This window comes from Silurus aristotelis (genome assembly GCF_946808225.1).
Source record: "Silurus aristotelis genome assembly, chromosome: 7".
NCBI lineage: Eukaryota > Metazoa > Chordata > Actinopteri > Siluriformes > Siluridae > Silurus > Silurus aristotelis.
In genome coordinates, this window is record NC_139580.1 from 5,203,718 (window position 1) to 5,229,185 (window position 25,468).

The following is a 25,468-nucleotide window of genomic DNA, read 5'->3' on the forward strand; positions in this document are numbered from 1 at the left end:
CAGACAGACGGGTATAGAAGGATAGAGAGAGACAGACAGACGGGTATAGAAGGATAGAGAGAGACAGACAGACGGGTATAGAAGGATAGAGAGAGACAGACAGACGGGTATAGAAGGATAGAGAGAGACAGACAGACGGGTATAGAAGGATAGAGAGAGACAGACAGACGGGTATAGAAGGATAGAGAGAGACAGACAGACGGGTATAGAAGGATAGAGAGAGACAGACAGACGGGTATAGAAGGATAGAGAGAGACAGACAGACGGGTATAGAAGGATAGAGAGAGACAGACAGACGGGTATAGAAGGATAGAGAGAGACAGACAGACAGGTATAGAAGGATAGAGAGAGACAGACAGACAGGTATAGAAGGATAGAGAGAGACAGACAGACAGGTATAGAAGGATAGAGAGAGACAGACAGACAGGTATAGAAGGATAGAGAGAGACAGACAGACAGGTATAGAAGGATAGAGAGAGACAGACAGACAGGTATAGAAGGATAGAGAGAGACAGACAGACAGGTATAGAAGGATAGAGAGAGACAGACAGACAGGTATAGAAGGATAGAGAGAGACAGACAGACAGGTATAGAAGGATAGAGAGAGACAGACAGACAGGTATAGAAGGATAGAGAGAGACAGACAGACAGGTATAGAAGGATAGAGAGAGACAGACAGACAGGTATAGAAGGATAGAGAGAGACAGACAGACAGGTATAGAAGGATAGAGAGAGACATACAGACAGGTATAGAAGGATAGAGAGAGACATACAGACAGGTATAGAAGGATAGAGAGAGACATACAGACAGGTATAGAAGGATAGAGAGAGACATACAGACAGGTATAGAAGGATAGAGAGAGACATACAGACAGGTATAGAAGGATAGAGAGAGACATACAGACAGGTATAGAAGGATAGAGAGAGACATACAGACAGGTATAGAAGGATAGAGAGAGACAGACAGACAGGTATAGAAGGATAGAGAGAGACAGACAGACAGGTATAGAAGGATAGAGAGAGACAGACAGACAGGTATAGAAGGATAGAGAGAGACAGACAGACAGGTATAGAAGGATAGAGAGAGACAGACAGACAGGTATAGAAGGATAGAGAGAGACAGACAGACAGGTATAGAAGGATAGAGAGAGACAGACAGACAGGTATAGAAGGATAGAGAGAGACAGACAGACAGGTATAGAAGGATAGAGAGAGACAGACAGACAGGTATAGAAGGATAGAGAGAGACAGACAGACAGGTATAGAAGGATAGAGAGAGACATACAGACAGGTATAGAAGGATAGAGAGAGACATACAGACAGGTATAGAAGGATAGAGAGAGACATACAGACAGGTATAGAAGGATAGAGAGAGACATACAGACAGGTATAGAAGGATAGAGAGAGACATACAGACAGGTATAGAAGGATAGAGAGAGACATACAGACAGGTATAGAAGGATAGAGAGAGACATACAGACAGGTATAGAAGGATAGAGAGAGACATACAGACAGGTATAGAAGGATAGAGAGAGACATACAGACAGGTATAGAAGGATAGAGAGAGACATACAGACAGGTATAGAAGGATAGAGAGAGACATACAGACAGGTATAGAAGGATAGAGAGAGACATACAGACAGGTATAGAAGGATAGAGAGAGACATACAGACAGGTATAGAAGGATAGAGAGAGACATACAGACAGGTATAGAAGGATAGAGAGAGACATACAGACAGGTATAGAAGGATAGAGAGAGACATACAGACAGGTATAGAAGGATAGAGAGAGACATACAGACAGGTATAGAAGGATAGAGAGAGACATACAGACAGGTATAGAAGGATAGAGAGAGACATACAGACAGGTATAGAAGGATAGAGAGAGACATACAGACAGGTATAGAAGGATAGAGAGAGACATACAGACAGGTATAGAAGGATAGAGAGAGACATACAGACAGGTATAGAAGGATAGAGAGAGACATACAGACAGGTATAGAAGGATAGAGAGAGACATACAGACAGGTATAGAAGGATAGAGAGAGACATACAGACAGGTATAGAAGGATAGAGAGAGACATACAGACAGGTATAGAAGGATAGAGAGAGACATACAGACAGGTATAGAAGGATAGAGAGAGACATACAGACAGGTATAGAAGGATAGAGAGAGACATAGACAGGTATAGAAGGATAGAGAGAGACATACAGACAGGTATAGAAGGATAGAGAGAGACATACAGACAGGTATAGAAGGATAGAGAGAGACATACAGACAGGTATAGAAGGATAGAGAGAGACATACAGACAGGTATAGAAGGATAGAGAGAGACATACAGACAGGTATAGAAGGATAGAGAGAGACATACAGACAGGTATAGAAGGATAGAGAGAGACATACAGACAGGTATAGAAGGATAGAGAGAGACATACAGACAGGTATAGAAGGATAGAGAGAGACATACAGACAGGTATAGAAGGATAGAGAGAGACATACAGACAGGTATAGAAGGATAGAGAGAGACATACAGACAGGTATAGAAGGATAGAGAGAGACATACAGACAGGTATAGAAGGATAGAGAGAGACATACAGACAGGTATAGAAGGATAGAGAGAGACATACAGACAGGTATAGAAGGATAGAGAGAGACATACAGACAGGTATAGAAGGATAGAGAGAGACATACAGACAGGTATAGAAGGATAGAGAGAGACATACAGACAGGTATAGAAGGATAGAGAGAGACATACAGACAGGTATAGAAGGATAGTGACAGACATACTTTAAAGTACCAGGTTCACTATAAGCTTTACTAAATAAAATCAAAAAACAAAAACATTATATATACATACATATACACACACACACACACACACACACACCTCGGAGCTCGCGGCCTCAGCGCTCGCGACCTCGCGACTTTCATTCCGACCGGCGACTCTCATTCAGATCGGCTCGTGAGCAACCGCGAGCTGCTCAAAATGCCAGTTTTAACATTTCTAATCAAGGTTCATCTCATTAAAATTGTCTAAAAAATGCTCTAAAAAAAAAAGATGCGTATCAAAAGGTCGCGAAAATTCGGAACTCGCGACCGGTCTTGGTCCCTAACCCTCGCGAGCTCCGAGGTTCCACTGTGTATATATAAAAAAATAAAACCAATTAATAAGAAAAAAAAAAAAAAAAAAAAGTATAAATTCCATAAAAACATTTGAAACATTGAAAACAATTCTCCATTTTGAAGACTGGAGAACCCTGAGAAGAAGAGTGTAGTTTGTCTGGAGCAACATGTTGGCGATTTATCCGATTCCACAAGAGGGATTATATTTTATCTGGGCGACTCTGAACCCCTGCCAGGATAAAGCTGTTCCTGAAGATAAATGAATAAAGAAATGTGTTTTGAAAGCGCGGTGCTCCTACATCCACGTGTGAACGTGCGATGGGGATTAATAGCGCTGCTATGGCGTGAGGGTGAAGAGGCCGGGGTGAGGGGAAACACAGCCTGTGTGTTGCTTTGCGATGAAATAAAGTCAGCCGCAATAACGCACCGGCTACACGCGAGCTTCGGCGCGATGATGATCAGCGCTTACCGGATCGTTAACTCGCTTGATGAAGTTGCAGCGAATGGTTTTTAGAAACAGTTAAAATGACGGCAGGGCGTTATTACCCCACCCACCCCTTTCTCTCAAAAACACACACACACAGGTTCCTCCTTTACTCGCATCTCATTAGAATTGTTCAGCATTTAGAAACGAAACACTCGAGCAGATCCAGATGATGATTTGACAGCTGTTTAAGTAAAGGAAGACGTTGCACATTTTTGGACTTCGGCATTAAAAAAAACCCGGTGCTGTAAAAATGAGTGAGAAGGTTGAAGTGCGTCGCTGTAAATGCCACTCGGCCTGATGAACGTTCGCAGGGGCAATAACACGACGCTGACCTTCAGCACGCGCGCACACACACGAGAGAAAATGCCAGTCCACCCTGAATTCACCATCTCATTATCCGCATTATTCGCTCGATCCTATTGTCGGGTCTGTTCGTCGTCTACACAACACTTCAGTAATCTATTCTTTTGTTTTGGTTCCGCCCGAAGGCCGATGCAGAGACGGTTTAAACGGCTAAATATGAACCGGAATCGCGTGTGCATCTAATCGGGTCCGTGCGCAATTACGTCCAAACCGCATCAGAGGCAAGAGATGATGAAGTACTTCATTACAGTACTTGAGATTTTTGGTCCAAATGTGTGTAACTTTTACCATCTCTGAACTACACACAGACAATCTGATATTATGGAAATGTCCTACCAGTACGTCATTTCTGATTGGTCAGTGTGTTTCCTCTCACTCTGATATACGGACAAATGTTTGGTGGACACCCTGTGCTCTTGTGAACATCTTATCCCACTCCACATCCGCCCCACTTGCTGCAATAATCAGCTCCACACTTCTGGGAAAATGTTCCACTAAATGTTGGTGTGTTTATGGAGATTTTGGTCTTTCTTGTCTGATGTAGGTGAGGTGAGTTCAATAGGATTGAGGTCAGAGCTCTAGCTGGCATTATAACAGGTTTAGGGTCTGCAAAGACGTTCCCAACTTTGTGGGGAAAAAAAAAACATGGCTGGATAAACCGGGTGTCCCAATACTTCTGCTCATCGCCTTGCAGGCTAAAACCTTTTAAAGAAGAGCATGTAATCTATTTTCCTCCAAAGGAAACTGCATTCACAGGAGGAGTCTGTGCTTTGTAACACTTTTCAGACGTCTTTGGCATTTCAAGGCGAGAAGATACGAAGCGGTAGTGAAGTACAGTAAGTGTACAATAAATATAAAGCTGTAATTGTTGGCGATTTGCTGCGCGAGAAATAAATTTATAAAATGTATTAATATTTTTTACACTTTCCAGCGGAGCCGTTTTACTCCGAGAACATTTACCCAGACAGAGCAAACATGAGAAGAAAAAAACCTCTACATTTCGTCAAAACCCGAGCCAAATGAAATATCAGTTAGAACTGGAAGTTAAATGTCAGGAGATCGAAGCGCGAGAGGAAAAACGTTAATTATGTCGAACATGAGCGCTTTCATGCTTCTTCACCTGACTGCACTCAATTCTAGCCTTAGTATGGATATGAACAGACAGACCTGTTTTTTTTTTTTTTTTTACTTTATTAATATATATAAAAAAAAAAAGTTTAGCATAGGCGATTTTGGAAGGTAAACAGCTCAAAAATGCTATTTTTTTTGTTTATGGTACTGTATTACCATTTTATTTCATTTTATAATTAATAATTATCAGAATGTATTTTTCTTATTTCAACAATTGAAAACAATTCCCTATAAAGTTTGTGGTCTGTGGTGCTTTCCATGAGAAAAACTATAAAGGACTATAAAGCGCACCCTTATATAAGCCGCAGTGTCTACACTGAAACTAATGAACTTTACACAGACTTTAACGAAAGACACTAAATGCAATATGTTGCGCTTCTATTAGGAGCATTGCGGTATTTTTGGGAACAGCACGTCACTGCAGTCTTCCGGTATTACTGCGTGTGTGTAAGACTGAGGAATAAAAAGAAAAGCTTTAAATAAGCCAATAATGCGTCCATTTAATAAGGAAATGCTTTCCATTTGTTTCTGGCTAGTACTTTAAGGGTATTGGGTTTTAAAATCACATTTCTGTGTTTTTGCTACATCTGGCAACCCGCATTTGTAGTGGAAAATTGCTGATCGCTAAAGATCCTTTTTTTTTTTTTAATGTAAGAGGAGCCCAGGGAGGGCGACTTTATGTAGCTAATGCGTTTAATATCACGTTTAAATGGCTCTCGGATTCGGAGCAGGCTAAACATAAAGCCATCGCGGCCCATGAAAATCAATCAGGGAGGGGGTTTGGAATGGAGCGGTAATCCCCGAGCTTTTACTCCGGACAATTACCCCGCACCCGTCAGCGTGAAGAGACGACTGGGGGAAGCCGGAGCTGTCCGTCTGTCCGACTCGATGATAGAAGAGAGAGAAGTGCTGCTGATTTCTTCCATCTGATTGGTCTGGTGGTGTGTTTTGTTTTCCTAATACCACAGCCCCAACAGCTGCACATCACAGGATTATATTAATATGATTCCTCTAATGTAGATCTGTCAATCATTCCATAAAACCAACACTATGGTAGTGTTGAAGACATGAGACATTTTGCAATTTGCCAAAAAAAAAAATCTCTGAAATAAGGAAGAAACTGGCGGCCACATCTGCAGCAGCTTTCCAGAGAACTCCGACATGCAACAAGCGCATCAATCCTGGAGTCCCCACAAACACACACACACACACACACACACACACACACACCTGTGTGGGCTGATTGAGGAGCAGCTACTGTGTGCATGAATGCAGGAAACCTGCAGCTCTACCTCCTATTAATAACCCCTGCATCATCCGGGTGGCATCCGCACCGCTGTTTTTCTGAGTCCTGACCGTAAACTCGAACCCTCCCTCATTAAAGAGGAGAAAATCTGGGAACCTTCTGGCAGCTGGAGGAAGGGGGGGTTTGTGGAAGTTGTGGAGAAATATGCGAAACGAGCAAAGGGGAGGTGATGACGAGGACGTTTCCGGGCCGGAAGTGTTACAGAAACACTGCGCAAACACACGTCCTCTGGGGTGAGAACACGCAACCGAACAGGATAAAGTCACGAAACGCTTGGGTTCAGTCTCCGTCGACGTCTCGAGAGCTGATCCATCACCTACGTGGTGTTGATACTAATCCAACATGGCCGCCTGTCATGAGGACGTGTGTGCTGTTTGCTCTTGGTGGTGTTACGTTCTAAGGCCCCCCCTGCTAGACATCATCTTTCCACTTATCCATGTCCTTTTCTATATCTCTCTCCGTTGTTCTGTCCATCCGTGTCTGTCTCGCTTTTCTTTCCACATTTTTGTCTTTCGTCCATTAGACCCCCATCCTTCCAACCGTCTATCAAAGTTCTATTTATCCATCTCTTGTCTTTGTTTGTCCCTTTCTGAGCTTGTCTCCTTCTCCTCTCTCTCTCTCTATTGTCTTATACTCATCAGAACCAGAGCCTTTCATCCTTCTCTCTCTATCCTTTCACTTGGCCTTGTCTTTCCATCAGTGCTTTCTAGCTCTCCATTATTCTCTCCAACCATCTGTCTGTCTTACTGTCTGCCTCATTCTAAACTTCTCTCTATCCTTCTTAGTCAGTCCTTCCCTCTCTCGATCTCGATCTCTCTCTCTCTTTCCCTCCATTGATCCAGTTTGTTTCTACGTCCCTGCTGCTCAGTATAAGTGTAAGTATTTACACACAGACACCTGCAGGGGTGTTTAGTATGAGTACACGTCTCTGTTCTCAGTGTGTTGAGAAAGTAGTGAGTGTGTGGGATTAGAGTGTTAGTATTCTTCTCGACTCTGCTCTAAATAAAATATCGGACATAGGGCAGTGTGTGAGAGAGAGAGAAAGAGAATGCTGCAAATGTTTCACTGCATGGCTAATTAAGAGATATGGCTTCATGGTGAACGGGATAAAGCTTCAATTATTTATGATGTGAACAGAGCAGAACCACGGGGAGATGGTCCGCCACACGGGGAGATGGTCCGCCACACGGGGAGATGGTCCGCCACACGGGGAGATGGTCCGCCACACGGGGAGATGGTCCGCCACACGGGGAGATGGTCCGCCACACGGGGAGATGGTCCGCCACACGGGGAGATGGTCCGCCACACGGGGAGATGGTCCGCCACACGGGGAGATGGTCCGCCACACGGTGGCTTCACCTCTCGCTCTCTCTTCCACTATCTCTCTCTCTCATATCCTCAATCTCTCTCACTTGCTTTCTATATCCCTCTCTCTCTTCCACCATGATTCAAGATTAAAAGATTGCTTGATTAACATCACAAATAATTTGCTTTGCCAAATCCTGGCTACCGATTTACAGAACAAAAAAATATAGGGGGAAAAAAGTAAACTAGTAAAAATAAAGCCAGAATAATTTTAATACATTTTCCCTTTCTCGCTTCCTCCATCTTTATATCTCCAACCGTTTCATCTCCCCCCGCAAACGAGCGTCATTAAAGTTCCACGCTTGTGTATGAGCCCAGACATTTGCTCGCCCGTCTCCGCCGGTGATGTATAGACCACTGATGAGCAATCGCACGTGTGAGAACCGGAGGAGCATTTGATCAGAGAACTGGCACTTCCTGTCGGTGCCCCCGTCTCTGACTCTTGGTGTTGATGTGTATGAAAATGAGCTGTACGCTTTGATCCACGAGGAGGTTTTTAATTCGTAGACAGATGACAGGAATGGAAACGCACTCCTCACACACTCCTCACGCGTACCCCCGACGTTCTCCCCAGACACCGATTCCAATATATTCACAGAGAGCCTCAGCGCTACACACTCCATCTGGTCTACATTCTCTTTAGGAGATTATAACGTGCGATAATGTATCGGGCCCATTTCTAGATGTAATGGAACACTCCGGGGGCTTTCCTGTAGATCGCCACGGACCTGAATCGCATTATTTTTCTGTAATGAGAAAAGTTTACTGCGAGCGCACTTTTAATAGGGGTCTCGGTGGTGAATTCCTGTAAGGAATCATGCACAGGTGGTGCGCTGTGCTGTTGGGAGGGTCTGGAGGCGGACGGACCGGAGAGAAAGTGCACTCACCTGATCGGCGATGGTACGCCCCAGCTTGTCCATTCGAGAACCGGCCTCGGCGATCTTCTTAGCGGCGCTGATGACGTCCGAGGTGTTCTTCAGCGGCCCCTTGCCCCTGAAATGCACACAAGCGCACACTCAGTACGTTTCACACCAATGATTTCTCCATGCCTACTTTCATGGCAGGATCTACGCAGGTTTAATGAGACGGTATGGCTGTTCACAGAGACTTATGGCAGAGTTCAGTAGTTATATGGAGTAGTAATATAGTTATAACTATCCCTCTTTTCCTTCCACCATTCCTACAGTTCTCTTCCTATATCCCTCTATCGCATTTTTCCACCCCACACACACACACGGCCAGATTGCGCATCCTCCCAGCCACTCCTTTTGTCTCCTAAACAGTCCTATCCACGTTGTGGGGTCACTGCTCAGCTCTTCTCAACTCCACCCACTTCTACACCGCAGCCACACACTGCCTGATTATGTGCCAGCTCCAATAAGGGAGTCGAACGCAAATCTGGCAAGTTGTACAAACTTGGACAGGCTGAGAATAAAAGCAGAATAAATAACCCTTCACTAACAGTAGAGAAAAAAAGAAAAAAAAAAAAAAAAAGGAGGTTGGTGTTGAAAAGTGCAGGAGATAAAGAGCACCGTGGGCTTTAAGGAAGAGCCCCGAGCGCTCTGAAGCACACAGCTCATGTCCTAACTACTCCGTCTGATCAAACGCTCCCAACAGTGTTCCCCAATCATCACCGCCGAATCGCTCTCATTAAGCCGCGGGCTGTTTGGGGGACACGCCGCTAATGAACATATTTATTTATTAATTTTTTTTTTTTTAAGTCGACTACTTCATCGGCCGGCGCTGGGGTTTAGTGTAACGACTCTGTGAGCTGCATTCTTCCTTCGTGTCCTGCAGCATCCCTCTCTGTAAGCGTGTATAAAGTCTCTGCTGGAAAAGCAGTCACCCCTCATCAGCACTGCATCTCAGCGTACAGCTCAACCTCAGGCCCTTATTAACCTCACTGACTCTCTCAAACACTGTCTGTAACCACACACCACCACTGTCTCTGTCTCTCCCCTCATCAACTCTCACTCTCCCTAACACAGGCTGTCTGCCTCCATTTATTTCCCCTGTCTATCTCACTTTTCCTAACACAGGCTGTCTGCCTCCATTCTCTCAGTCTGTCTGCCTCACTCTCCCTAACCCGGTCTGTGTGCCTCCATTCTCTCAGTCTGTCTGCCTCACTCTTCCTAACCCATGCTGTCTGCCTCAATTCCCTCTGTCTGTCTGCCTCACTTCCCTAACCCGGGCGGTCTGTCTTAATTCCCTCCGTCTGACCAAACCTTGACCAAAACCTGTCCGTCTGCCTCTCCCCAAACTTATCTGCCTCACTCTCCCCACATCCATCTGTCTGCCTCAATTCCCTGTCTCTCCCTACACCCATCTGTCTCTCTTCTCCTGTCTCATTCTCCCCACATCAACTCCCTCTAATAGAAACCTGTCTCTTCCAAGTCCCTCTGTCTCTCCCCACACCTGTCTGTCTGCCTCCAATTCCCTCTCCCCTTCATGTCTTTGCCTTTCCCTGGCTACCTTACTGTCTGTCTCAATGTGGTCCCGTCTGTCCATCTCTCCATCTGGATCTTTTTCTCTTTTTGTCCGACTGTCTCTCTTTCAGTCTCTCTCTCCAACCTCACTCATCTCTCTCTCTCTCGGTCACCTGTTCATTTTACTACATTCTCTCTCTCTCTGAGTACAAAGCAGGACGGATACAAGGTGACCGCATGTGTTTATCAGATTTACATAGACTGTACCGCTGCCACTGTTGCCCACTACAGCTGGCACGTGTATGCGTCTGTGACAGAGATAACACAGGCGTGTGTGTGTGTGTGTGTGTGTGTGTGTGTGTGTGTGTGTACACCGCCAGCAGGAACAGACAAGTTGCTGCACCACAAATATTCATGAGCAGGACTGGGATCTGTGATGGACTGGATGAAATGTTGGCGCTGTTCTACAGAGTTTAGAGGTGACTTCAGATATATCAATGTGGATGATCACACACACACACACACACACATCCCGCTGAAACGCTCTGATAGATGCGTAACCTAGTACACTATATTTACACCACTGTATCTCCTTGAAAACCAACTCCTGTGTGGAAATTCATGAATGTCTTCTGTAAATTAACTAACAGGAGGAAAGGAAAAAAAAACACAAAAAAAAACTTCAAATCATTTCCCTGCACCGCATTAACCTTCATGCTTCAAGGTCGGAGAAGGGCAGTGATTTCACAGAGCACCAAGTAAACACTATGATCTGGCGTGCCACATTTATGCAGGTGGTAATCCTCGATCAGTCTCCTCTCTCTCCCTCCCTCCCTCCCTCTCTCTCTCACACACACACGTGAGATCACCATTTTACACATTTTTTGTGTTCCAGCACCGGTGGCCAAACAGATGTTTTGCTCGTCGCTCCTCATTTCTCTGGTTTGTAATGATAAGTGTTTACGTTTTTAACCTCCAGCAGAAAAACAATCAACTACGCTGCAGTACTGCAGTGCACTCACTCCACACAACACCCAGTCTGTGCATACGCCTACAAATGATCCCGTCTGAGAGAGAGAGAGAGAGAGAGGGGGGGGGGGGGGGGTAGATAGAAAGTGAGAAATAGAATCAGAAATTCAAAGAGAGAATGACAGAGAGAGAGAGATCAAGTGTGTGTTTGAGAACAAGACAGACAAAAAAAAACAGAGGGACTGATCTCATATGAAGGGGAGGGAGGGAGAGAGAGAGAGAGAGAGAGACGGCAGAAAAATGGCGTCTGATAAAGACAAACAAATTCAGAGATTGGATCAAGATCAGAGACAATGATGAAAAGTGTGTAAGAGTGAGTGAGAGAAACGATAACAATTTAGAGAGACTGATCGAGAGAGAGAATTTAGAGGAACTGAACAAGTGTGTGTTTGAGGGAAACAGAAAAAAGAGAGATGGAGGATACTGAGAGACCAATTGAAAGAGTGATTCAGAGAAAGAAAGAGAGAGAGAGAGAGAGAGAGAGACAGGATCAAAGCGAAAGAGTGAGAGATGCAGAGATAGAGAGACCAATCGAACGTGATGCAGAATAAAAGATAGAGAGACAAAGAGCGAGAAAGAGAGCGAGATAGAGAGAACAAGAGAGATGATCACTCAAAAGTGGGACACAGACGGCCAATCAGTATTCAGAGTGTGCGGGTGTGTGCCCCCCTCCCCCCGCACCCTAAACGTACAGGTAAGATGGACAGACAGCATGTCTGCAATCGTATAACTTGTAAAGGAATTGTGTGTCCTGTCCTTAAAATGTGTCTCTTCAGGTAAAGAGGTGGAGGAAGGAGGCAAACACACACACACGCAGAGAGAGAGAGAGAGAGAGAGAGAGAGAGAGAGAGAGAGAGAGAGAGAGAGAGAGATAAGGATACAAATGGTAGGACTCTGGGGGCTGAGCCCCGCGTCCCGTGTTCGACTCGGTCACGCCCTGCACGCCCACCAGAGGGCACCCCAGGTCCAGGGGACCACCCCGTAATACACTGCACCTGTTACTGTTTAACCTCACCCCCTTCCATCTCTCCGTCTCTCAAGTTCTTCCTAGAAAAACCGGTTCCTAAAGCTACAATAAAATGCTGCATTCCAGCAGCTCCTGAATGAGCTGGAATTCCAGCAGAGAAGATGCGAGGCGACTCCCCAGACACCTGAGCCAGGTAAACAGATATGAGGATCACTCTCCGTCTGTGTGTGTGTGCGCGTGTACACAATGAAACGGAAAATATAGTGCTACGACGCAGGAATAAGCGAGTGTCTGTGAGAAACTAGAGCTCGGTGTTCTGCAGCGAGAGGTTAAAATCCCTTTAGGGCTAAATGAAGCGTGCGGTCAGGTTTAAATTAGACCTCGCCCACTGATGAGTGCTGCTGAAAACGAGCGCGAGAGAAACGCCAGGCATTTCATTAGGCTGCTTTCCGATTCGTGAAAAGGTCACAATTAACCAGCAGCACGCAGGTTGGATTAGGAGTGTATACACACACACACACGCGCGCGCACAGAAACAAACAACGACGTGAATGAATATAAATAGAGCGGTTTTTAATGCAGAGAGAGAAAACGAGTTCGATTGTGAGATGAAGCAGTTCTTCTCCGCTCCTTTACATCCTCCCGGAAAACACTAGGTTCAGGACGTTCGGTTATTTATCGTACTACAGCCACGCCCCTGAACACGGCCTGAGCCCCTCCTGGTACTCCTCTCCGGCACGACTACAACACTCCCATTAAAGTGGAAAACCTGCCAATTACTGATTTGAGATAACTGAACTCCGAGTTTAGGGAGGTCTTCAGTGAGATTCCTGAACTTGGAAATCACGGACTCTGGAAACAGGGAGGTCTTTTTTTTTAAACCGTGAAATTCTGAACTCAGATTAGGAAGGTCTTTCCTGATACCCTGTACATCTTTTGTGAATTTGTGAACTCCAGGGTCCTGATTTTCCCCCAGAACAGATTACGAGAGCTCTTCTCATTAAAGACACTTTTCCAGCAGTAACTCTTTACAGTTTTCTCGATTTTAAAAGTGTGATTGCTTTTCTATCTGCCATGAAATGCCAGAGAGTTAAACCATTCTTCAGTGTGTGTGTGTGTGTGTGTGTGTGTGTGTATACACTGACCTGGTGAAGTCAGTCATCTCCATCATGATCATGCACATCTGCTTGGCCAGAACGATGATGTCATTGCCGCTGTCGTCCCACTTGGAGACCTCGGCATCCAGTTTGCTCTTCTCCTCCTGGAAACTGGCCACCTGCTCGGCGATTTTCGCCTTCTGTTCCTGAGGCAGCTGAGCCATGATGGCCTGCAGTCACACACACACACACACACACAGCCATGAGACAGCATAGACACAGCATACAGCATCGCACTATAATCACTCCCTCTCGCTCCCTCTCTTCCCGACCCGCTGACTCTTCATTCCCCGTAAATGACAGAGACGAAGGGGAAAGAAAAGGCAGATGGGACAGCAAGAGCACAGAGTCAGACGGTTAGAGGTAGAGCGAGAAAAATGAAACATGCAGAAGGATGAAATGGAGTGAGACGGTTAATCGGCCACAGAGAGAGTGATGGACTAACAGATCTTTAGATATATAGAATTATGGACAGAAGGATGAGAGAGGCAGAGAGAGAAAGATAACCTGGAAATGTTGGACAGTTAGACAGACGAAAAAACCGACGGACAAGAAAACAGACAAATAGACAAAAAAAGGCATGTACACAGAAAGATGGAGAGAAGTAGACAGACAGAAAGAGATAATTAAGCAGAATGAGGCAGACAGACATATGAAGATATTTAGAGAGACAGAGACAAAGAGATAGATAGTTGACTAGACCGAAAGACAGACAGAGAGAATGATACAGTCAATAGAGCGATAGACAAAGAAACAAATAAAAAGGAGGACAGAAAAAGACAGTTTAAGATACAGAGATAGACAGAGACTGAGACACAATTAGACAGACAGAAAAAATGTTATCGCACAGTAAACAGAATATGGCAGACGAAAAGGTGGACAGTTTAGTAGATAGGGAGAGACAGACAGACAGTTTAATTTAAAGATAGACAAAACGAGACAGATGGACAAAGACAAACAGCAAGAGATGGATAGTTCAGTGGACCGAATGCAGATGGAGAGAAAGACGGAATGAGACAGTTAAATAGACGGAGATATAGACAATTGAATAGATGGAAAGACAGACAAATAAAGAGATGGCTAGTCAAGGAAACAGAATGAAGCAGATAGACTGAAAGAGAAAGAGAGAGAGCGCGAGAGAGAGAGAGAGTGAGTTAAACAGATGTACAGTTCAGTAAATAAAATGGAGCACAGACAAAAAAATAGAGACCAATGGAGAGACAGCGTGACAGACAAATACAGACACTTAAGTAGAGAAATGAACAGAAAGACAATTAGAGGAAAAAATAGGTAGCTAAGGAAAAGGAAAGAGAGACAGACAGATGAAGATAAGGACAGTTAAAAGAGTAGACAGACAAAAACAGATATATAGTTTAGTTGATTGAATCGAGCAGATGGACAGAAATAGACCAAAAGAAAGAGACAAAGAGAAAGGGAGACAACCAGACAGACTGATGAAGACAGACCGTTAAACAGAGAGACTGTTTTATAGACGGACAAAGAGCATAAAGGGACAGCTTTAAGACAGACACATAAAAAGACCTACAGAGAAAAAAAGATGGACAGATAAGGAGACAGAATGAGGCAAAAAAGACAGAAAGATAGAGTGAGAGAGAGAAAGAGAACGAGAGACCAAAAGAGATGGATAGTTCAAGACAAAAAGACAGAATGATGGAAGACAGTTGAATGGAGAGACGAAACAGACAAAAAAGACGGATAATTAGGTAAAGTAGCCAGTGGAAAAGGAGGAAAGAAAAAAATAGGAAGTCTATCTGATTCGTTTTGTCTTTTAAACCCTCCCTCTGTTTTTCGTCCGTCTCTCTGGTTGTTATTACACCTTCATTTCCAAATCACACAAACTGCACCGTCAGATTTATGAATCTGCTGCTCAGCACAAGCACCAGGCCGTGTTCCTCTGCTCGCATTCTCTTCTGATCATTCACACAGGAAATGAAGAGCACATTATCTCCTCATCTCTGAACATGTGTCTGCATCACTCTCTCTCTCTCTCTCTCTCTCTCTCTCTCTCTCTCTCTCTCTCTCTCTCTCTCTCTCTCTCTCCTGTACTAGGGTCAAGTTATTTCTGGATGATGAAAGGGGGAAAAAAAACACTAATCAACCCCTTTGCTGTGGGATTCATCAGGACGTGTAACGCGTGCGTCTTTCACGCTGGCTGTTATTTTCCTCTGGCGTGTAGCGCCGGGACTTTGGAGAGATGATCAGGGGCGGGCGGTTATTTTCAGCTCCGTAATAAGACACAGGGAAACGCGTTTATTAGCTTTTAAATAGAGCTGAGATGAATAGGAAAAGGGCGGGGATACGCCCGGGCCTTTCGAGCGCCGCCCGAGCCGAGACGCCGGGATCCGCCTCGCGTTAGCTTTCCATCGCCAGGAATAATGGAGCGTTAAACCGGCGTCGGCCGACGCTAAATTACCAACATTAACAACATCGGGGAGGAAATGACGACCGAGGGGAAGTAAAGGCGCGTGTAATGGAGCTTTTTTTCTCCTCTGAAGACATCTGATGTTTGAAGAGACACGATTTCAATTACGTTTCTGCGCAACGCTTTGAAGAATAGACGGTCGCGGGAATCTGGACTGTTCATGAATAGAGTGGAGGAGACCACAGAAAGATAGAGAAGCTCAACCAGATCGTGAGGTTTATACCATCAGTACATGTGGAAGAGCAGCAGTGTGAAGAGGAATGAGCAGATCTTGGGATGAACACGGTGGCAGTGTTACCATTACAGCAGCAGCACTCACACCTACACTGAGCAAAAGTATTGGGACACCTGAAATTTTTTTCCCCCCCTATATGTGCTTATTGGACCCCCTGAGAGAAAGAGAAGCAACCCATCACTTTTTTTTTTTTTTGCACACCTCACACCATACAAGACGGACTCCATTCAAAAAGCAGTGAAAATCTCGTTAGACTACTCGTTTCATGCTGCATGTGTATTACCAGGGTGACGGAGAACAGAGAGAGCAATCTGAGAAAAGAGTCTTTTTCACCTTTCTTTTTTTCCCCTGTAGAAAAGAAGGCGAGGAAACGAGAGCAAGATCACAGCAGAACCCAAATCCCTCACCTGATTAGACCAGAGATAATCAGGCTAGAATATTGAATATATCATTTCTGGGAAAGTATATTTATTCTTTCTCTCTTTCCTTCTAGTTCTCTCTAGAAAAGGGATCTACAACCACTAGGTTGGGATCCAGTGCCAAGTTGATCCTGAGTCTGGGGGACCTGGTAGCTTAGTGGTTAAAGCATTGCTCTTTGGATCTGAAAGACATGAGTTCAAATCCCGCTACCACTCCTGGGCCCCTGAGCAAGGCCCTTAACCCCATAGCTGCTCCGGTGCATGAATGAGAAGTCACTCTGGATAAGGGGGTCTGCCAAATGCCTTACATTTACCTCATTACAAATCCAGAGCAGTTCTCAAACTTAGACAGCTGAGCAATTGAGGGTTAAGGGCCCTGCTCAGGGGCCCCAGCAGGGGCAGAGGTGTAGCGATTTGAACCCATGATCTTTCAATCAGAAGTCCGACATCTTTTCCACCGGGTTTCCTCTTTAATGTAAAGTAAAACAATATGACACTAATTTACTGAGTGTTTGTTCTTTAAACCAAATGTACATACGCCACAATCGGATTTGATCCAAAACACTTCGGTGGGATGCTCCAGAATCCTGAGGTCCCATTCACCAGAGGCGTGTCGTGCTTTTCACCAGCAGACATGTTTGGGGTCGATATGTTTCAAAGAGCGTGGGGTTCGTGTATGGAGATGTTTGAAAAGTGCCAACCTCGGGTTAAAGCGTGTGTCGGACAATGAGAGATCGTGTGATTGGCGTTCAGAGAAAAATAAAATGAAATGCAAATGTGGTTCATGTGGATCTTACCCGAGCGCTCTGACCGGCGATGAGCTGATCGTCCTCCGTCTGCACACTGGTCCTGCTGCGAGAGTCGAAGTCCTCGGTCTCGAAGTCGGAGTCGTCCAGTTCCTCTGGGGTCTGGGGATGTCACAAATCATTGGTCACTTTCTTAATGATAAATATTTTTAACCGATGCAAAAATGTAAAAAAACGATGCATTGTGAAAAACGCCAACTTGTATCCGACGCACACTTATTTTTTTATTGATGCATCACATCGTTAACTTATGCCGCTGCGAAGTGGTGAATCTGACCATCCCTAATGAATAAACGGTAGTAGAATGTGGAAGAACACAGAAAATGTAGTAGTAGTAGTAAGGCTTGGCTTTGACGTGATGCAGCCACTTTTTTTTTTTTTTGCCCAGCCTCCATTTTCCTCCTCCTCCTCCCACCCTCCGCTCGGCTTCACGATCTGAATGGCGAGCGTGCGACGTCAACTGCTCGGCCCGATTAGCGTGCGATCGCGAGCGGAGCTGGAGTTTGCTCGGAGCGAATGAGGAAACGGTGGAAAAATCCCTTGGTGACAAAGAGGTGGAGGTGCAACAGGAGAAGAGAGAGCGAGGCTGAAACCCTGACTGTAGCTCACTGTCATTTTTTTCAGTTTTATCCAGGATAGATTATATTTATATATACACACAACTTCGGTTATATAAAATGTTCATATGTTTTATATTATGGCAATATTTATTACGGTATATTTTTATAATCTGTATACAGTCAAATTATTTTCAAACATTTTTATTTTGCTTTTTTTTTTCCCTTCTATTTTGCACTTTTATTTTGTTGGTGTAATTATTGTTTATTTCCTCGTATTTTTCATTATTTAGTCCCTTCTCATTATTTACACACTTCGGGCTTTAGTTATTTGCTCCCAAAATAATCTATCATTCACACCTTAATTTCCTGATTACGAATTTTTCAGTAAATTTTTTGTTTATTTAGTTACACTGTACGGCTAAAGGTTTTGTGGACTCCCCACCAGAAGATCAGTACGTGCTTCTTGAACGTCCCGTTCCACATTTAGTCGCCATATTCTGGGAAGATGTTTCGCTAGATTTTACGGAGAATCATTCAGCCACAAGGGTGTGACTAAAGCCAGGAGCTGATGTAGGTGAGGGTGAGGAGGTCTTGGGTGCAGTCAGCGTTCACATTCATCCATCTGGCACAGGGGCATCGTCACAGTGCGGAGTAAACCTGACTAGTCGTGTTTTTTTATAATTAAATCAGAAGTTTTAAAAAAAATAAAATCCGTTCGGTACAGTGAAGACATGCATTTGGACTAATGAAAGAAACAAACTAAACAAACTCATTCTAAAGTGCTGCGAGAGCATTTCAATGAGCGTTACATGGACCTCGGAACATTGAACATTGACATTTTCAACGAATTTAAGACTTTAAGGACAAAAATGTCTATTTTTTGTAACCAACATCCTCCAGGGGCATCAGTGCACCACACTGCATCGCTCTCGTTTCAATGACTAACAGTCCAATAGAAGCAAATCTAATCTCCAACATGGAGGTCTCCTATAAGTAGAGGTGCAAAGTGATGGAAAATTTCAGGTAAATTTCCAGCAACTTTCCATGGAAAATTCATCTGGGGAAATATTCCAAGTTGGAATATGAATTAACCAGAAATTGGAGAAGACAAATATACACATTTTGTTTGGTTACAAGCTGACAAAATTGTAAACTAATTTAAATTAATTTATTAATTTTTAACGACATTTTGGACTTTAATTGTTAGTATTGTTTTGTTGCAAAAATCCGGTTGATTAAACAACATACTACATTTAAATTACTTGTTAAAGGCCAACCTGAAGTTAAACCCCTATAAACCCCAACCAGTAAAACCGGGATTGCCCATCATGTTGATCCCGTCTTAATAAAAGCACGATTCCTGGAAGCATTTTGAGAGCAGAACCATGATGGGTCTGCAGGCTGCCACAGCGCCTCAGCTTTACTGGATCATCACCGTGGACAAACCACAGGGTGAAGAGGGTTTAAGAGAAGCTCAGATGCGGAGCAACGGTATGGCTCTTAGCTCACTCTCGCTCTGGATAATAAAACAAAGTGCTAATTAAGACCCTATTCCTGAAATCAATGACTTATTATAATGCAAATACGGCGTAATTGTTCACTCTCTCTAATTCTGTGCTTTATGAAACGCGAGGCTGCTGCACATTATTAATGAGAGCGCCAGCTTCTGCTTAGGTGGGTAATTTATCCCAGAATGAACCAGCAGATAATGAGGCACGCCGTCCATTTAACAAATAAAGTCATGTATGGGAAAGACTGCGAGATGTGTTAACTGTATTAGTACAGAGTTCAATCAGAGGCAAACTCTGATCTGTAAACACACTTCTATACACACACACACACATATACAAAAGTATTGGGACACCTATCTGTTTCCTCCCCAAGCTGTTACCATATTGTATGTAGAAGAATAACATTTTCTAAACTGTCTGGAAACCCGGCGTGATCGTTGAGTGAAGGGAACGCTTGGACACGTGAGCAGCTGTGCAATATGAAGTGTAATACGAAGCAGACTACTGTTCCTTTAATGTAAACATCTGCACAATTAACACCTCTCACACGATCATTATTTAGTATTGGAGTTCACATGCGCAAACGTATATACGGTACACAACGTGGCAGAAATAGGTGCTCAATAGGGATAAATAAGCCCCCCCAAAAAAAGGTTAATGGTCTGGGTTAATGATTACAACTTTTGGGGCCCTTGAGTGAGGCCCTTAATCCTCTGCATCATAACTGACTCTGCGTTCTGACCCTGGCTTCCTTACAGGGCGGGGATCCGTGAAGAAAGAAAGTATAACGCACCCTTTCATTTTTTCTATGAAACTTATTGATTTAGGACACGTGACATTCCCAGCCATATGTGGCTCTTCCCCATAATGTTCCTGAAGATCTGCTTAACATGGATTGGAAGATCTCCAGCTATAGAGCTGTGATCTCCACCCTATTAGTATGAATGTGAACACTAAATGCACCCCGGGCCTCCTTACCTCTCACCTACATCAGCACCTGACTTTACGCACACCCTTGTGGCTGAAGGAATCTAAACAAAATCTAGTGGAACATCTTCCCAGAAGAGTGGCGCTTATTAGAACAGCAAACGGGGAATAAGCGTGAAAGTCAAAAGACATCATATACAAGTAAAAAAATTTTAAAGTAGTAAGTACTTAAAAATGTTGCTCCCAAATCTCTTTCATCTCAGCACTTGTTTACACTTTCAATATTTTAAAAAATAAAATAAAATTATTAGATTCAGAGACGTGTTTGAATATTTTACCTCGTTTAGCTTAATGGCTTGTTGAATTTTTTATTTCCTAAAACTTTTATTTATATATATATATATATATATATATATATATATATATATATATATATATATATATATGAAACATGTGTGTGTGTGTTTGTGTGTGTGTGTGTGTATACCCGGATCATCAACACAGCCTTCCTGATGTCCCTCACGCCGTCATACACCAGACGGGACGCGTCGATGAACTCGTTCTCGTCCACTGGCTGAGAATTAGCGCTCAGGGCCTCCACTGCTGCTTCCACCTGCTCTGTGAAACGTGGCATCACTGCAAACACACACACACACACACACACACACGTGATCAGAAAAGTCAGCAGGGTGCTAAAATACAGTCTAACAGTTAGTCATATTCTTGATTGTGATTGGTCGAGGGGTAAAACAAAAATAACCAAAATAAAAAAAGGCTGTATTTAACTGCTGATGTGAAAATGGTCTCGGAGTATCTGTTCAAATCTGCTTTACTTCAGGTTCTTACATTTTTCATGATGGCATCCATGAAGCGATTTATTGCTAATAACTTATGATAAGGCATTATTAAATAAATGATGAGGCCAATAGTGTCTGGACAACTTGTAATAACGACCTTCCTCTAAATTTTTGCTGGAGGCTCTGTAGCAGGAGATCTTCCACTCCAACACATATGAAGCAGACCTCCGTGGAGCTGGAACAACGTTTGGGTCTCTTAGATCGAGTAAAAGGCAAAATCTTGTGCTTCGGCATCCAAAGTCGTCCGCATGCGGCTGAAAAAACTTCAGTGTCCAAATACTAGTGTCCATATTTTTCTATATCTCAAACTCAAATTTCCACGAGAGAGAGAGAGAGAGAGAGAGAGAGAGAGAGAGAGAGAGAGAGAGACACACACACTGGTAAATATATAAATAATTCATTTGGACTGCTGAGTCATAGGGTGTGCAAGGAAGAAAAAAAAAAAAAAAAAACGGCAACAGGAAGTTAAGCGTAACTCATGGCGCCCCCAGGAGCTTGTGATCAAGCTGAATTCGAGCGACTCGATACAACAGGAACAATCACGACCTGATTAAGAACCCATTAGAGAAGTGAGAGAAAGAAAGCAGGTCCGGGGTTGGGCTTAATGAATGCGAGTTTTATTCAGGCCGTGTGAATGGGTCGCGGCCAGACGCTTGGGGTTTAATGAACTTTTAATGAGTCTCCACTTCGAGCCGGGGAAAGAAAGGCCGACTCCGGACCAAACGCCGCATGTAGAAATGGAGACGGCGGTGATTTCTGTTTTGTTAAGTTCAGACAAAGGAAACGACGATACGCTGCTTTTCGTCTGTAGCTACGAAGAGGGGTTTTTAAAGCGGAGATCACCAACACACACACACACACACACACACACACACAGAGAGAGTATTGACTACAGAGAGCCGAAATCCTCGCAGTACTTCACTGATTTAATATGAAACAGAAGGTCGTTCTCCTCCTCTGATCCCCATCTGATGTTCTTACACGGGTTCAGATCATAATAAAGACATGACTCAGACGTCTTCATCTGTGGGCTCCTACTACATGGCTCTCGGCCAGTTAATGAAGCTCAGGAGCCAAACAAGTCGGTTTTGATGTCTAATGGTAAAACGGATGAACGCGTTCAGCAGGAACTCCTTTCCTTTCCTCATCTCTCCGGCATTTGCGTTAATAGACTGCTCCATACAGTGGAACAGAACGTTTACAGCTCAAGTCAATAATGGACACCTGACTTTTCCAGCCATATGTGGTTGTTCCTCCAGAGGTTGTAGGCGCACAGTTGTATAGGAGGTCTTTGGATGCATTAGCGTTAAAGTTTCCCTTCTCTTGAATTTGGAGACCCAAACCTGTTCCAGAATTGTGTACACAAAGTCTGCTCCATGACTCCATCTCCTGCTATAGAGCTCCAACACTACTGAAGACCTTTGGGATGAATGAACGCTGTGGCTACTCGCTCCGTACCGGAAATACGGTTCGTTTTGCACAAAATGCTGAAGAAGCCATAGCTCTAGCATTCTGATCTAACCAGGAAGTGGCTAGAGGCTGACGCTAGCGCTATGGATTCTTTAGCGTTTTATATCCAGTTTCAAGAATTTCCCTCAAAAGGAGAAAATCCTGTCAATTCCGCACATCGAGGAAGTGAATAAATGATGGAAGAAATGATATTTGTTAAAATCTGATGAAATACACAGAAAATTGAACATTAAATGTAAAATTAAATGTGGTAATGTAATTAATATAAAAAAAAATATTGCATTAATTAGATTTATTAAATGTGTGTGTATATATATATATAAACCCACTTTACATGATAACTTGCACCAGACGTTTGTTCGTTTATTACTTTCCACCACAAAACAAAATGAAGGGTCAAAACATTACGAGATTATCTTAATGTTTAAACTGTGTGCAAATAGAAACCCCTGATTACAATAACAATCCAGGTGCAGAATCGGAGGCTATTATCGCATTCAGAAGGTGCATTAGCACTTGATTGCTCGGGTCTCATTTAAAACGCAAAACGCGTTTTTTTTTACTGCATTCTCCTTTTCGGCTTCTGATTTAAAACGTCGCCACAATGGGAAAAATAAACGTACTTTTATATGTGCACTAAATAACATGGTCTTTCACAAACTTAAGTTAAAGCATTTTTACATGCGCCAAAAATGCGAATAAATAAAAAGCACGCGTTGTCGAATCCTCGAGTCTGATTGGTCGGTGAAGTAAAGCGATGATACTTTTTCTTTCAAAATCGTTTCTATAGTAAAGACTTATACAGTAAAATTTTCCACATGAACGCGTTCTGAAAAGAGATTTCCATGGAAGGAATCTGTCAGAACATGAAGAAATGCTATTTTATTTTGAAAATTACATTTAAACAATACATATGTTTTGATCATTATCATATCTGTATTCAATTATAAAAGGTTGGCTTTGCGAATTAAATATGTCTAAGTTATTAATAGCGCTCGAGCCGCCTGAATAGCTGAATGCCGGAACTGTCAGTTTTCATCAAAAAGTCTGCACCAGTAGTTTTTCCGGCTTCCGGTCCGCTGTCATTACAAGAGCGGCCTCTAGAGGCGGATTCCTGATGCCACGTGCTGTATGTTTTGCGCTGCACGCAGAGCTCTACATTTTTTATTTATCATTTATCCATTATATCATTATAGTTTTATTAATAACTCCGTATTTATTTCCTTTAGCACATTTTTATGATTCAAACTTTTTTGCATTTTTATAATAAAAGTTCAATTCTATTTTACATGAAGTGTTTGCTTGTTTTTTTTATCCATTGGATTATTAATCGGTTATCACCGAGTACGATGCTGAAAAGTGATGCTCATCTGTCTGTATATCGCAGAACAAAAACTCCGGCCCATGTCACGTCACAGACCGACTCTGCCTGTTTGGGGACCCCCCTGGTATAGAGTCAAAGTGACCCTGCTTCATGAATTACTCTTGTAGAAAAGCACAATCCTGGCCTTTGAAGCAACGCCAGTGTTTGGTTTATATTACAGTCTGAAATGCAGTGTTTTAAATCAATATTTATGAGCCGGAAGTGGATTTTTCTCTCTTTTGTGCCAAGCTCAAGCGCAGCTCTGCAGTGTGGACTGCACACTAGCTGAACCTCAGTACCTGTATCAGTCAGGAGCTTGGTGGCCTCCAGGACTTTCTCGGTGTAAATTCCGGGCTCGTAGTTGTCCATCTCGGAGGTGACGACGTGCACGACTCGGGCGGCTCGTCCTCGGATGGCGCCGGCCGTGCGGTCCAGCCCGTCCACGTCCCTCTCCTGCAGGGCGATCACACACTTGTTTACGTCCTCCAGGATGTGGTTCTCTGAAAACGAGACAAAAAGAAATTTAGAGAGGTTTATAACTTTTAAAGCCACATTCAGCTCAAAGGAGTTGGAGCTTCTTAGCAGAAGATCTTCCACTCTTGGAGATAGTGGAGGCTTGGGTCTACTAGTTCCAGGGAGAAGGTAATGCTAATGCTGCCCAATAGATCTTTTACAATTGTGTACTGCCATCTTGGTGGTAAGTTTGAGGAAGAACCACATATGAATGGAAAAATCAGGTGTCCCAATACTTTTGTTGATTTGATGCAATGCACACACACACACACACACACACACACACACACACACACACACACACACACACACACACACACACACACACACACACACACACACACACACACACTCCTCAAGATCACGAGAACATCTGATGTATTGGAGCTTAATCCTCAATTCCACCTCCAAGATCATCTCAAGTTCACAGCTTTATGGTCTGGTCTGAGAAGAAGCTGCTTTTGCCCCAGCTGCTTTTGTCCGCTCCTGAAAGAAGTTAATCGAGCGCTCCGTATGTGGGAAACGCATTCAGTAGAGCTTTCAGGAGCTGACTAAACACAAACGCAATCATTATTCAGAGCCTAGTGAAGAAAGATTACAAGCCGACTCCATCTACTTAATTGCTCTTAAAAGCACTCTTTCTTGGAGGTCGGTTGATGGAGAACTGAACGGCTCTATTGGTCTCTATTGTGCTCCTGTGTCACGAAGCCCATTTCTTCTAACGGGAAGAAGGAAAAGGTCACGTGGTTCTACGTAGGGGAGCGTGTCAAGTGGGCGATGTTATAAACTACACCGGCTGATCCATCAATCCACGTCTGAGCCGATCTCATATATATATGGAGACTAATAAACAGAATCTTGTCACTATATGGACAAAAGTATTGGGACACTCGACTTTTCCCCACATACGTGGTTCTCCACTGTTCGAAAGCACACATCCAACCCGACACCTAAAAGCAATTTTCTCGAAACGGCATGAAAAGATCAAAGCTGCGAGCGTAAGATGAACG

The 25,468-nt window shown here is 43.6% G+C and overlaps 1 protein-coding gene and 1 long non-coding RNA gene across 4 annotated transcripts in view; both read right to left on the reverse strand.

Annotated features, from left to right (window-relative positions):
- Positions 1-25,468, reverse strand: part of LOC310729170 — a 226,618-nt gene that overhangs the window by 114,171 nt on the left and 86,979 nt on the right. The window lies entirely within an intron of this gene.
- Positions 1-25,468, reverse strand: part of ctnna1 (catenin (cadherin-associated protein), alpha 1) — a 98,783-nt gene that overhangs the window by 8,250 nt on the left and 65,065 nt on the right. For both annotated transcript variants that reach the window (XM_083546972.1, XM_083546973.1), the window contains exons 12-16: positions 24,245-24,445; positions 20,743-20,891; positions 17,249-17,359; positions 13,343-13,524; positions 8,663-8,768 (exon numbers count right to left, since the gene is read on the reverse strand). In XM_083546972.1, coding sequence (XP_083403098.1) covers positions 8,663-8,768; positions 13,343-13,524; positions 17,249-17,359; positions 20,743-20,891; positions 24,245-24,445 — 749 coding nt within the window. The remainder of the gene's footprint in view (positions 1-8,662; positions 8,769-13,342; positions 13,525-17,248; positions 17,360-20,742; positions 20,892-24,244; positions 24,446-25,468) is intronic.